The 15,247-nt window shown below is 38.1% G+C and overlaps 1 protein-coding gene across 1 annotated transcript in view; it reads right to left on the reverse strand.

The window, feature by feature from the left end:
• Nucleotides 1–15,247, reverse strand: part of SLC38A9 (solute carrier family 38 member 9) — a 97,891-nt gene that overhangs the window by 37,583 nt on the left and 45,061 nt on the right. Inside the window, 2 exon segments of the mRNA XM_014477843.2 lie at nucleotides 9,670–9,864; nucleotides 12,776–12,835. Coding sequence (XP_014333329.2) covers nucleotides 9,670–9,864; nucleotides 12,776–12,835 — 255 coding nt within the window.

The following is a 15,247-nucleotide window of genomic DNA, read 5'->3' on the forward strand; positions in this document are numbered from 1 at the left end:
AAAAAAAAGAGCGAGCACTGAGGAACAGAGAAAAACCAGAATAAGCCTAAGGTACTTCAGCTAGAGGACAATATTCCAGGTTCAAAGTCAAGTGATGGGGGCTGTCCTAAGATGGTGGATGAATAGGACAGGGAGACTACTTTCTCCTCTACAAATTCATCAAAAGAACATTTGAACACTGAGTAAATTCCACAAAAATGCTGAATGCTGGCAGGAGACATCAGGCACCCAGAAAAGCAGCCCACTGTCTTCGAAAGGAAGTAGGAGAAAATATAAAAGATAAAAAGAGAGACAAAAGAGGTAGGGACGGAGCTCCGTCCCGGGAAGGGAATCTTAAAAAAGAGAGAAGTTTCCAAACACCAGGAAACACTCTCACTGCAGAGTCTGTGGCAAGCCTTGGAACCACAGAGGGCAACATAACTGGTAGGAAAAATAAATAATTAAAACCCACAGATTACGTGCCCAATGGTAACTCCCCCAGCAGAGAAGCAGCGCAGACGCCTGCATCCGCCACTAGTATGCGGGGACTGGGCAGGGAGGTGCAGGCTGCATTGCTTAGAGTAAGGACCGGGCCTGAATGCCCCGAGGGCAATCTGAGGGAACTAACTTGGGATAGCAAACCAGACTGTGGGATAGCTACCACACGGAAAAACCCTAAGACGCTGTCAGGCCCGCTCACAAAACAAAGGACTGACTAGAGCTAAGCAAAAAGCCCTAATCTAAGACACGGTCAGGGCCGCTCACAGAACAAAGGACTGAGCAGAGCTAGCCTGCTGCAGGCCGGCCCATCCCCCTCCGGTGACAGGCAGGCGAGGGCAGCCAGAGCCAGAAGGGGGCAATCACAGCCCCAGAGAGGCATTATCTACCAAACTCCAAGCAGGCTTTGTTGCTAACCAAGACTTCTTGGGATTCTGGACGGTCAACATCCACCTGAGAAAGTGCGCTGGTTGTACACCCAGAAAACCAAGCAGCAGGGATAGGGAGGCAATAAGTCACAGCGACTGCACTCACCAAACACCTGGTCACCTGAGCTGCTGGGACCTGGGAAGGGCACAAAATGCAGGCCCAACTGAGTCTGTGCCTTTGAGGAGTACCCGAGTACCTGAACCTGAGCAGCTTAGATCTCAGACGTGCATACAATCCAGGGCCGGCCTCAGACAGTTCCCGGCAGAGCAACCTAGAGCCTAAGCAGTGTAGACAGGAAAAGCACACATGCAGTGAGTGGGGGCAAACCCAGTGTGGCTGAGACACTGTGAGCACACGCCAGTGTTATTTGTTTGCAGCATCCCTCCCTCCCTACAGCGCGACTGAACAAGTGAGCCTAAAAAAGTATCCACCACCGCCCCCTTGCTTCAGGGCGGAAATTAGACACTGAAGAGACCAGCAAACAGAAGAAGCTAAAAGTCACAGGTGCAATAGATTAAAGCCCTGTAGTTAGCACCAACTACATAGGAAGGGACCTACAGATCTTGAGAAATATAAGCTGGATCAAGGAACTATCTGAAAATGAATTGACCCCACACTGCCCACAACAACACCAGAGAAAGTCCTAGATATATTTTTACTATCATTCTTTAATTTTTTTTTATTTTTAAGTCCTCTATTACTCCTTTAATTTTCATTTTTATAACCTACTATTACTTTGCAAAAAAAAGAGACCCTATTTTTTAAAGCAAACTTCATATATATATTTTATGATTTTTGTGACTTTTTCTTTAATATTGAATTTTTGAAAATCCAACCTCTACTCTAGATTTTTAATCTTTGTTTTTTGGTATTTGTTATCAATTTTGTACCTTTAAGAACCCAATCTTCAGTGCCCATTTTTACTAGGGAGCGAGATTACTGGCTTGACTGCTCTCTCCCTCTTTGAACTCTCCTTTTTCTCCACCAGGTCGCCTCTATCTCCTCCCTCCTCCTTCTCTTCTCTACCCAACTCTGTGAATCTGTGTGTTCCGGATGGTGGAGAACACTTAGGGAACTGATTACTGGCTGGATCTGTCTCTTTCCTTTTGATTCCCCCCTTTATCCTCCTGGCCACCTCTGTCTCCTTCCTCCCTCTTTTCTTCTCTGTATAATTCCGTGAATGTCTCTGAGCGGTCCAGATTGTGGAGCACACATAAGGAAGTGATTACTGGCTAGCTTGCCCTCTCCTCTTTTGATTCCACCTCATCTCATCCTGGTCACCTCTATCTCCCTCCTCCCTCTTCTCATCTCCATGTAACTCTGTGAACCTCTCTGGGTGTCCCTCACTGTGGAGAAACTTTTCATCTTTGACCTAGATGTTTTATCAACAGTGCTGTATAGATGGATAAGTCTTGAGGCTCCTGTAAAAATAAGACTGAAAACCAGAAACAAGAGGCTTAAGTCCAAATCCTGAGAAACCAGAGAACTCCTGACTCCAGGGAACATTAACTGACAGGAGCTCATCAAACACCTCCATACCTACACTGAAACCAAGCACCACCCAAGGGCCAACAAGTTCCAGAGCAAGACATACCACGCAAATTCTCCAGCAACACAGGAACATAGCCCTGAGCTTCAATATACAGGCTGTCCGAAGTCACTCCAAATCCACTGACATCTCATAACTCATTACTGGACACTTCATTACACTCCAGAGAGAAGAAGTCCAGCCCCACCCACCAGAACACCGACATAAGCTTCCTGAATCAGGAAACCTTGACAAGCCACCCATCCAACCCCACCCACAGTGAGGAAACTCCACAATAGAGAGAACTCCACAAACTGCCAGAATACAGAAAGGCCACCCCAAACACAGCAATATAAACAAGATGAAGAGACAGAGGAATACCCAGCAGGTAAAGGAACAGGATAAATGCCTACTAAACCAAACAAAAGAGAAAGAGATAGGGAATCTACCTGATAAAGAATTCTGAATAATGATAGTGAAAATGATCCAAAATCTTGAAAACAAAATGGAATCACAGATAAATAGCCTGGAGACAAGGATTGAGAAGATGCAAGAAAGGTTTAACAAAGACCTAGAAGAAATAAAAGAGAGTCAATATGTAATGAATAATGCAATCAGATCAGATCAGATCAGTCCCTCAGTCGTGTCCGACTCTTTGCGACCCCATGAATCACAGCACACCAGGCCTCCCTGTCCATCACCAACTCCCAGAGTTCACTGAGACTCACGTCCATCGAGTCAGTGATGCCATCCAGCCATCTCATCCTCTGTCGTCCCCTTCTCCTCCTGCCCCCAATCCCTCCCAGCATCAGAGTCTTTTCCAATGAGTCAACTCTTCCCATGAGGTGGCCAAAGTACTGGAGTTTCAGCTTTAGCATCATTCTTCCAAAGAAATCCCAGGGCTGATCTCCTTCAGAATGGACCGGTTGGATCTCCTTGCAGTCCAAGGGACTCTCAAGAGTCTTCTCCAACACCACAGTTCAAAAGCATCAATTCTTTGGCACTCAGCCTTCTTCACAGTCCAACTCTCACATCCATACATGACCACAGCAAAAACCATAGCCTTGACTAGACAAACCTTTGTTGGCAAAGTAATGTCTCTGCTTTTGAATATGCTATCTAGGTTGGTCATAACTTTCCTTCCAAGGAGTAGGCATCTTTTAATTTCATGGCTGCAGTCACCATCTGCAGTGATTTTGGAGTCCAGAAAAATAAAGTCTGACACTTCCCACTGTTTCCCCATCTATTTCCCATGAAGTGATGGGTCTGGATGCCATGATCTTCGTTTTCTGAATGTTGAGCTTTAAACCAACTTTTTCACTTTCCACTTTCACTTTCATCAAGAGCCTTTTGAGTTCCTCTTCACTTTCTGCCATAAGGGTGGTGTCATCTGCATATCTGAGGTTATTAATATTTCTCCCGGCAATCTTGATTCCAGTTTGTGTTTCTTCCAGTCCAGCGTTTCTCATGATGTACTCTGAATATAAGTTAAATAAACAGGGTGACAATAAACAGCCTTGACGAACTCCTTTTCCTATTTGGAACCAGTCTGTTGTTCCATGTCCAGTTCTAACTGTTGCTTCCTGACCTGCATACAATTTCTCAAGAGGCAGATCAGGTGTTCTGGTATTCCCATCTCTTTCAGAATTTTCCACAGTTTATTGTGATCCACACAGTCAAAGGCTTTGGCATAGTCAATAAAGCAGAAATAGATGTTTCTGGAACTCTCTTGCTTTTTCCATGATCCAGCGGATATTGGCAATTTGATCTCTGGTTCCTCTGTCTTTTCTAAAACCAGCTTGAACCTCAATAAATGATATCAAAAACACTCTGGAGGGAACAAATAATAGAATAATGGAGGCAGAAGATAGGATTAGTGCGGTAGAAGATAGAATGGTAGAAATAAATGAATCAGAGAGGAAAAAAGAAAAATGAATTAAAAGAAATGAGGACAATCTCAGAGACCTCTGGGACAATGTTAAACACCCCAACATTCAAATCATAGGCGTCCCAGAAGAAGACAAAAAGAAAGACCATGAGAAAATACTTGAGGAGATAATAGTTGAAAACTTCCCTAAAATGGGGAAGGAAATAATCACCCAAGTCCAAGAAACCCAGAGTCCCAAACAGGATAAACCCAAGGCGAAACACATCAAGACACATATTAATCAAATTAACAAATATCAAACACAAAGAACAAATATTAAAAGCAGCAAGGGAAAAACAACAAATAACACACAAGGGGATTCCCATAAGGATATCAGCTGATCTTTCAATAGAAACTCTTCAGGCCAGGAGGGAATGGCAGGACATACTTAAAATGATAAAAGAAAATAACCTACAGTCCAGATTACTGTACCCAGCAAGGATCTCATTCAAATATGAAGGAGAAATTAAAAGCTTTACAGACAGGCAAAAGCTGAGAGAATTCAGCACTACCAAACCAGCTCTCCAACAAATGCTAAAAGATCTTCTCTAGACAGGAAACACAAAAAGGGAGTATAAACTTGAACCCAAAACAATAAAGTAAATGGCAACAGGATCATGCTTATCAATAATTACCTTAAATGTAACTGGGTTGAATGCCCCAACCAAAAGACAAAGACTGGCTGAATGGATACAAAAATAAGACCCCTATATATGTTGTCTACAAGAGACCCACCTCAAAATAAGGGACACATACAGACTGAAAGTGAAGGGCTGGAAAAAGATATTCCATGCAAATAGGGACCAAAATAAAGCAGGAGTAGCAATACTCATATCAGATAAAATAGACTTTAAAACAAAGGCTGTGAAAAGAAACAAAGAAGGGCACTACATAATGATCAAACGATCAATCCAAGAAGATATAACAATTATAAATATATATGCACCCAACATAGTAGCACTGCAATATGTAAGACAAATGCTAACAAGTATGAAAGGGGAAATTAACAATAACACAATAATAGTGGGAGAATTTAATACCCCACTCACACCTATGGACTCCACCTATGGATAGATCAACTAAACAGAAAATTAACAAGGAAACACAAACTTTAAATGATACAATAGACCAGTTAGACCTAATTGATATCTATAGGACATTTCACCCCAAAACAATGAATTTCACCTTTATCTTAAGCGTACACGGAACCTTCTCCAGGATAGATCACATTCTGGGCCATAAATCTAGCCTTGGTAAATTCAAAAAAATTGAAATCATTCCAAGCATCTTTTCTGACCACAATGCAGTAAGATTAGATCTCAATTACAGGAGAAAAACTATTAAAAATTCCAACATATGGAGGCTGAACAACACGCTGCTTAATAACCAACAAATTACAGAAGAAATCAAAATATGCATAGAAATGAATGAAAATGAAAACACAACAACCCAAAACCTGTGGGACACTGGAAAAGCAGTGCTAAGGCGAAGGTTCATAGCAATACAGGCATAGCCTCAAGAAACAAGAAAAAAGTCAAATAAATAACCTAACTCTACACCTAAAGCAACTAGAAAAGGAAGAAATGAAGAACCCCAGGGTTAGTAAAAGGAAAGAAATCTTAAAAATTAGGGCAGAAATAAATGCAAAAGAAACAAGAGACCATAGCAAAAATCAACAAAGCCAAAAGCTGGTTCTTTGAGAGGATAAATAAAATTGACAAACCATTAGCCAGACTCATCAAGAAACAAAGGGAGAAAAATCAAATCAATAAAATTAGAAATGAAAATGGAGAGATCACAACAGACAACACAGAAATACAAAGGATCATAAGAGACTACTATCAGCAATTATATGCCAATAAAATGGACAACGTGGAAGAAATGGACAAATTCTTAGAAAAGTACAACTTTCCAAAACTGAACCAGGAAGAAATAGAAAATCTTAACAGACCCATCACAAGCACGGAAATTGAAACTGTAATCAGAAATCTTATAGCAAACAAAAGCCTAGGTCCAGACGCCTTCACAGCTAAATTCTACCAAAAATTTAGAGACGAGCTAATACCTATCCTACTCAAACTCTTCCAGAAAATTGCAGAGGAAGGTAAACTTCCAAACTCATTCTATGAGGGCACCATCACCCTAATACCAAAACCTGACAAAGATGCCACAAAAAAAGAAAACTACAGGCCAATATCACTGATGAACATAGATGCAATAATCCTTAACAAAATTCTAGCAATCAGAATCCAACAACACATTAAAAAGATCATACATCATGACCAAGTGAGCTTTATCCCAGGGATGCAAGGATTCTTCAATATCCGCAAATCAATGTAATACACCACATTAACAAATTGAAAAATAAATGCCATATGATTATCTCAATAGATGCAGAGAAAGCCTTTGACAAAATTAAACATCCATTTATGATAAAAAAAAAAAAAAAAAACTCTCCAGAAAGCAGGAATAGAAGGAACATACCTCAACATAATAAAAGCTATATATGACAAACCCACAGCAAACATTATCCTCAATGGTGAAAAATTGAAAGCGTTTCCCCTAAAGTCAGGAACAAGACAAGGGTGCCCACTTGCACCACTACTATTCAACATAGTTTTGGAAGTTCTGGCCACAGCAATCAGAGCAGAAAAAGAAATAAAAGGAATCCAAATAGGAAAAGAAGAAGTAAAACTCTCACTTTATGCAGATGACATGATCCTCTACATAGAAAACCCTAAAGACTCCACCAGAAAATTACTAGAGCTAATCAATGAATATAGTAAAGTTGCAGGATATAAAATCAACACACAGAAATCCCTTGCATTCCTATACACTAATAATGAGAAAATAGAAAGAGAAATTAAGGAAACAATTCCATTCACCATTTCAACGACAAGAATAAAATACTTAGCAATATATCTACCTAAAGAAACAAAGTGAAAGTGAAAGTGAAGTCACATCCATGGGATTCTCCAGGCAAGAATACTGGAGTGGGTTGCCATTTCCTTCTCCAAAACAAAAGACCTATATATAGAAAACTATAAAACAGTGGTGAAAGAAATCAAAGAGGACACTAATAGATGGAGAAATATACCGTGTTCATGGATCAGAAGAACCAATATAGTGAAAATGAGTATACTACCCAAAGCAATTTATAGATTCAATGCAATCCCTATCAAGCCACCAACGGTATTTTTCACAGAGCTAGAACGAATAATTTTACAATTTGTATGGAGATACAAAAAAACCTCAAATAGCCAAAGCAATCTTGAGAAAGAAGAATGGAACTGGAGGAATTAACCTGCCTGACTTCAGGCTCTACTACAAAGCCACAGTCATCAGGACAGTATGGTACTGGCACAAAGACAGAAATATAGATCAGTGGAACAAAACAGAAAGCCCAGAGATAAACCCACACACCTATGGACACCTTATCTTTGACAAAGGAGGCAAGAATATACAATGGAGAAAAGACAATCTCTTTAACAAGTGGTGCTGGGAAAACTGGTCAACCACTTGTAAAAGAATGAATTTAGAACACTTTCTAACACCATACACAAAAATAAACTCAAAATGGATTAAAGATATAAACGTAAGACCAGAAACTATAAAACTCCTAGAGGGGAACATAGGCAAAACACTCTCCAACATAAATCACAGCAGGATCCTCTATGACCCACCTCCCAGAATATTGGAAATGAAAGCAAAAATAAACAAATGGGACCTAATTAAAATTAAAAGCTTCTGCACAACAAAGGAAACTCTAAGCAAGGTGAAAAGACAGCCTTCAGAATGGGAGAAAATAATAGCAAATGAAGCAACTGACAAAGAATTAATCTCCAAAATATACAAGCAACTCCTGCAGCTCAATTCCAGAAAAATAAATGACCCAATCAAAAAATGGGCCAAAGAACTAAACAGACATTTCTCCACAGAAGACATACAGATGGCTAACAAACACATGAAAAGATGCTCAACATCACTCATTATCAGAGAAATCAAAACCATAGTGAGGTACCATTTCACGCCAGTCAAAATGGCTGCAATCCAAAAGTCTACAAGCAATAAATGCTGGAGAGGGTGTGGAGAAAAGGGAAACCTCTTACACTGTTGGTGGAAATGCAAACTAGTATAGCCACTATGGAGAACAGTGTGGAGATGCCTTAAAAAACTGGAAATAGAACTGCCATATGACCCAGCAATCCCACTGCTAGGCATACACACTGAGGAAACCAGAATTGAAAGAGACACGTGTACCCCAATGTTCATCGCAGCACTGTTTATAATAGCCGGGACATGGAAGCAACCTAGATGTCCATCAGCAGACAAATGGATAAGAAAGCTGTGGTACATATATACAATGGAGTATTACTCAGCCATTAAAAAGAATACATTTGAATCAGTTCTAATGAGGTGGATGAAACTGGAGCCTATTATACAGAGTGAAGTAAGCTAGAAAGAAAACACCAATGCAGTATACTAACACATACATATGGAATTTAGAAAGATGGTAACGATAACCCTGTATACGAGACAGCAAAAGAGACACTGCTGTATAGAACAGTCTTTTGGACTCTGTGGGAGAGGGCGAGGGTGGGATGATTTGGGAGAATGGCATTGAAACATGCATAATATCATATGTGAAATGAATTGCCAGTCCAGGTTCAATGCATGATGCTGGATGCTTGGGGCTGGTGCACTTGCATGACCCAGGGATGGGGAGGGAGGTCGGGGGCAGGGGGGCAGTTCAGGATGGGGAACACCTGTACACCCATGGCAGATTCATGTTGATGTATGGCAAAACCAATACAATATTGTAAAGTAATTAGCCTCCAATTAAAATAAATAAATTTATATTAAAAAAAAGTGATAATTCTGTGTTTATACTCTTAAATAGAATCTGTACGGAAAAAATATTCCATAATCTCCCTTAGTAAGTTCTAACATTTCCAAACTTTAGAATTGAGAATTCCTATCATATTCACTTTGGATCTCTCCTGCTGAAATCTTTAAGTCTACTGCCACTAGTTGTAGAGGAAATGAGGAATAGTTGTTCAGTAAGGACAGAATGGAAATCCCAGTAACTCATCTTTAAAAGGGACTTGGGCTTGAGATGGCCATCTCTATTTTTCTCTGTGCCAAACTTCATCAAGAAAAGCAAAAACTAGGGCAATATATGTGTGAACAAATTAAACACAGAAGAACAGGCCTGGAAGTTAACTATTTTGCTGGTAAGACCATATTCCCACAGAATTCAGCATGTATTCTACTATACAGAGGCTCTATAACACAGTCCTTGGCTTACCTAGGATGTTAAATTTTGAAAAAAATGAAGGAGATTTGAAATTAAGCAGTGGCAGAAGGAGCCCTATGAGGTAAAAGGGCACTGTCTTGGACTTATTCCACCACTTTTCAAACTGCTGGAGTTCCGAGTTACTAGCATAGAAAATCACAGAGCTGTTGTCAGGATGGCCACCGCTCCTGGCACTTGGACAAATCACTGCAACAAGGAAGTAACAGATCAGAGGAGGCAACAAAAAACAATGAGACTTATACTTGCTCTACCAACCTTAAGTTTTACCATGTATTAAGTTTCTCCTTTTTGGGAAAAAAAATAGAGGGTTATGTTTAGATATATGTGGAATATTTTCAAATTTTTAAATTATTTATTTAAAAACTTTGAAGTATAGTTGATTTATAATGTTGTGTTAGTTTCAGGTATATAACATAGTGATTCAGGTATTATTTTTCAGATTCTTTTCCACTATAGGTTATTACAAGATATTGAATATACTTTTCTGTGCTATATAGTAGGTCCTTGTGGTTTATCTATTTTATATGTAGTTATAATCAGAAAACTTTTACCTATAAATAATTAAAGGTAGAATGTTAGAAAATTTTGAGGTATAGCCTTGATTTCTACTTTCTACTGGAAACTATACAATTATTCTACCAGCTATCCTTCTGTCCCACTGCCAGAGAGAAACTATCAGGTTGGATGATATTTGATCTTATTATTACAATCATATAAGACACATCATTCAAGGTAATTGTTCGTTTTGCTAATAACCCACACAAAGTCCAGAGAACAGGTTTCTTCTAACATTAAGCAAAATTGATGGGTTTGGAATAAAAAGCGGACACCATTGAAACATTGCCATGGTACTGCCAAAATCTAATAATTGCCTACAGCTTAAGAATCTTGAATCCCAGCAATCCAGAATAATTGTCCTGGATGTTTCTCAGGCCTTAGAGCAGCTGAAAGCCCAGATGATATCCAGAGAACTGGGAAGTGAATAAAATGTATTTTTCCTAACACTGATCTACAAGTGGCAGTGTCTTCTGTTTGCAGAGAGAATACAAATCATTCTCACTGTGCTTCTAAGTTCATAATAGTACTTTTGCTAATAATCAGCTCTTTGTAAAGAATGTTTAATGCTGTAAAAAAATGCTGAGCAACAATTTTATTCTCTATCTGTTATATGGCATGCCACAAAGCCAAACAGTTTTCTTAGTCAGCACTTTTAACCTCTATTTTTTTCCTTCTATGCTCTGGACAAAAGTAAATTAACTTGAATTTTTCCTGTGCTAATTAACTAGAGTGGTAAAGAACACAGGTTATGGAAGTAAACTGATTGAATAAAGAATCTTCACTGTCACTCTACACACAAATCACTAAATTCTCTGTGCCTTGGGAAGCCCAAGAATACTGGAATGGGTAGCCTATCCCTTTTCTGGGGGACTGTCCCAATTCAGGAATCGAACCAGGGTCTCCTGCACTGCAAGCATATTCTATATCAGCTGAGCTAGCTACCAGGGAAGCCCTCTAGAAAATGAAGAGAACGGTACTACCTTATGAAGTTGCTGTAAAACATTTAGAACAATGCTTGCATACAGTAAGTATCCAATAAATGTCTGCTGTAATTTCTAATGTTTACTGAAATGGATTGCTTGATGCTCTGTTCAATACTTTGTTTAAAATAAACCAAAGAATCAAGAAGTGCTACTATCAACTTAAGATATCACTATGCAAAGTAAACTGACTTTGCTGATAATGCTCTCCAAATTTTTAGTGTAATTCTAATATTCATGAACTCAACAATGAACTGACTCTCTACTCAAGAAATCCTACTAGATAGTAATATACTAGTTTCATCAATTGATATCAGAGTAGCTACAGTAAATGAATTTCAGTTTTAAAACCGGTATGTTTCTTGGGCTTTTGAAAATTCTGAGGTAAGGAACAGGGTTCAAGAGGTATGTGTTTGAATTATATGAATACATTTTAGTATAATTAATGAAAAGTATGTGTGTGTGTATGTGCATTCACAGAAATAATGCTGGTACTTCACTCATTTTCTAGCATTAACAAATGACAGATTAATTAATTTAATTAAGGGGTAAAGTAAGACACTGAACAGCAAACATTGGCATGTATACTTCACAAGAGAAACTCTTGTCTGTCCATTATATCCCAGAGCCTAGAACAGTTTCTGACACATAATAGATTTAATAAATATGCATTGAATGAATTGTCCTCTTAGTGATCAATGTGTACCTCCATCAAAATATCAATTCAGTATCTCTGAAACCTAAACACATAAAAGCTTTAGGTGATGTTAGTTATGCTGTTACTCAGGTTATATTAACTTTTCTATTCATTTTTCCCATTACTGCTATACTGGATAAACACATGGGCTACAAACATTTATTATTTTTTAATTCTCTTTATTTATTTAATGTATTTATTTGGCTGCACTAGGTCTTAGTTGTAGCACATGGGATCTCAGTTCCCTGCCCAGGGATCAAACCCAGGCCCCCTGCACAGGGAACTTGGAGTCTTAGCCACTGGACCACCAGGGAAGTCCCCAAATGTTTATTTTTAATAAATTAATTAAAATAAACTTTTCTAAGAAATTGATTTTTTTGGGGGGAGGCAAATCTTCAATTTATTTTTCCATATTTCCTAGCCTTAGTTCATTATTAGGAAATTTAGGGCACACATTTATATATCTTAAATATTACTAACTAAAATGATCAATGTTTAAAACTAAATTAACAAACTGAGAACAAAGGTCCTAGATTTCTAAAACAATCAGCAGTGATAGAGGTACTTGAAAATATTTATTGATCATAAGCAAATATGGATACTGTGGATGTGAGCTATAACTGTGAACTGTATAACATGAACTAAATATTGTTTAGCTTACATTAACACAAACTTTTGTGAAGCTGTTTTTTTTTTACCTTACTGGTTATCAACAATTTAATAGTGGCTTAGTTAACCTAAAGATAATGATTTTATGCTGGTCATTTACCTAAAATAAAGTTATAGGTTCTACCTCATATCTTTTTTGAAAAAAGGTGATGAATAAAGAAATAAGGCAAACTTTCAACTCCAAACTACTTACCAGGGTTGCTATCGTTGGTACTCGGTATAGAGTCTGTGTCATTAATGTGATGAATAAAATCTAAAAATTATGAGGAAAGCATAATTTAATACTGAGTGGAAGATGTTAAATCAATCACCCTCTAAATTTTCTTTATCTATAAAAATCTTTTAAGATCTAGTCTGTGGTAGTATTATTTAATACACAGAACAAAGACTACTTCATTATTAACATAACTTCACCTTCTTTTCTCTGCTTTATAGGAATGATGTCATTGGTGTCACAGTCTCATGGTGGAAAATTTTTATGAGTGAAGATTTTAAAAACAAAACAAAACAAAAAAACCACCCAGAAGGCTGAAGTTAAAAGTCCTGGAATAAAGATAATGTGTACAATTTCTTATCCTATACTCACACTGATTTATGGAGGTATAGTTATATCTTATATAGTAAAGTTCTAAAACCTGCAAAAGGTGGAAAGCCACTACTCAAGACACCTGAATTTATCTGAAAAAAATCACTTAAAGTTTTGACAAAATATAGAACAGCTTTTATAAAGTGAAAGCTATATACTAATTATTGATCACAGGTGCCACTAAGTTTTACTAAAAGTAGCAGCAAAATAAAAAGCTAATGCAGATACCTGGACATTCATATCATTCTATAGTAAATGAGAGAATGGGTTAAAAATATGTTTTTTATTTGCCTGAGGGAATTTACTTTATTCTATTTTATGTTAGCCTTTCATAACCTTAGTAAGCATTAAAGAAAGTGATGTAAAACTTAAATAAGATGATAAAAAAAAAAGCTAGATTAGATTTTAAGGTCATAAAGTAAGTTATATTTGTGAATTATTCATCTCCATTATATGCTTCTCAAGATAGAATAAAAGAAGTAATCTATGCTTAGGTTTTTATAATGTCTCCATGGGTTACTAGTGATTCAAGATAGGCAGTTATGGATCTTTACATAATTACATAATTCCTGATGCCAAAGATTTACATAAGGCTAGTAAAAACCCTGACACCAAGTATACTAGGTTGAATAGAATTCTCCCAAATCCATGTCCACCAGGAAACATAAAATGGACCTTATTTGGAAACAGAGTCTGTGCAGACATAATCAAGCTAAGGTTAGGTTATACTGGATTAGGGTACACCCTAAATTCAATGATGGGTGTCTTTAACAAGAACAGGAGATTTTTGGACATAGAGACCCTGGGGGAAGATGGTCATGTGAAGGCAGAGGGTGAAACTGGAGAAATATTACTAAAGTCAAGGAATGCCAAGGACTGGTAGCAGTTGATCATCAGAAACTAGGAAGAAAAAGGAAGGGTTCTTCCCTAAAGGCTTCAGAGGAAGGAGAGGGCCCTACAGACACTTTGATTTCAGACTTCTAGTTTCTAGGACTGTGAGAGAATAAATTTCTCTTATTTTAAGCCAGTTATGGTCATCTGTTGTTATTTCATTGCTAAGGAAGTCAAGAAACACCTGGAGTAACAGGCAAATTTGGCCTTGGAGTACAGAATGAAACAGGGCAAAGGATAATAGAGTTTTGCCAAGAGAACACACTGGTCATAGCAAACACCCTCTTCCAGTAACACAAGAAGACTCTACACATGGACATCACCACAGATGGCCAATAATGAAATCAGATTATATTCTTTGCAGCCAAACATGGAGAAGCTCTGTACAGTCAGCAAAAACAAGACAGGGAACTAACTGTGGCTCAGATCATGAACTCCTTATTGCCAAATCCAGACTTAAATTGAAGAAAGTAGGGAAAACCACTAGACCATTCAGGTATGACCTAAACCAAATTCCTTACAATTATACAGTGGAAATGAGAAATAGATTTAAGGGACTAGATCTGATAGACAGAGTGCCTGATGAACTATGGAATGAGGTTCGTGACATTGTACAGGAGACAGGGATCAAGACCATTCCAAGAAAAAGAAATGCAAAAAAGCAAAATGGTTAGCTGAGGAGGCCTTACAAATAGCCATGAAAAGAAGAGAAGCAAAAAGCAAAGGAGAAAAGGAAAGATATACTCATTTGAATGCAGAGTTCCAAAGAATAGCAAGGAGTGCTAAGAAAGCCTTCATCAGTGAAATCAGTGCAAAGAAATAGATAAAAAAAAAAAAACACAACACAACAGAATGCGAAAGACTAGAGATCTCTTCAAGAAAATTAGAGATACCAAGGGAACATTTCATGCAAAGATGGGCTCAATAAAGGACAGAAGTGGTATGGACCTAACAAAAGCAGAAGATATTAAGAAGAGGTGGCAAGAATACACAGAAGAACTGCACAAAAAAGATCTTCACGACCCAGATAATCATGATGGTGTGATCACTGACCTAGAGCCAGACATCCTGGAATGTGAAGTCAAGTGGGCCTTAGAAAGCATCACTTCAAACAAAGCTAGTGGAGGTGATGAAATTCCAGTTGAGTTATTTCAAATCCTAACAGATGATGCTGTAAAAGTGCTACAC

This window comes from Bos mutus, chromosome 20, assembly GCF_027580195.1.
Source record: "Bos mutus isolate GX-2022 chromosome 20, NWIPB_WYAK_1.1, whole genome shotgun sequence".
In the NCBI taxonomy this organism is placed as follows: Eukaryota; Metazoa; Chordata; class Mammalia; order Artiodactyla; family Bovidae; genus Bos; species Bos mutus.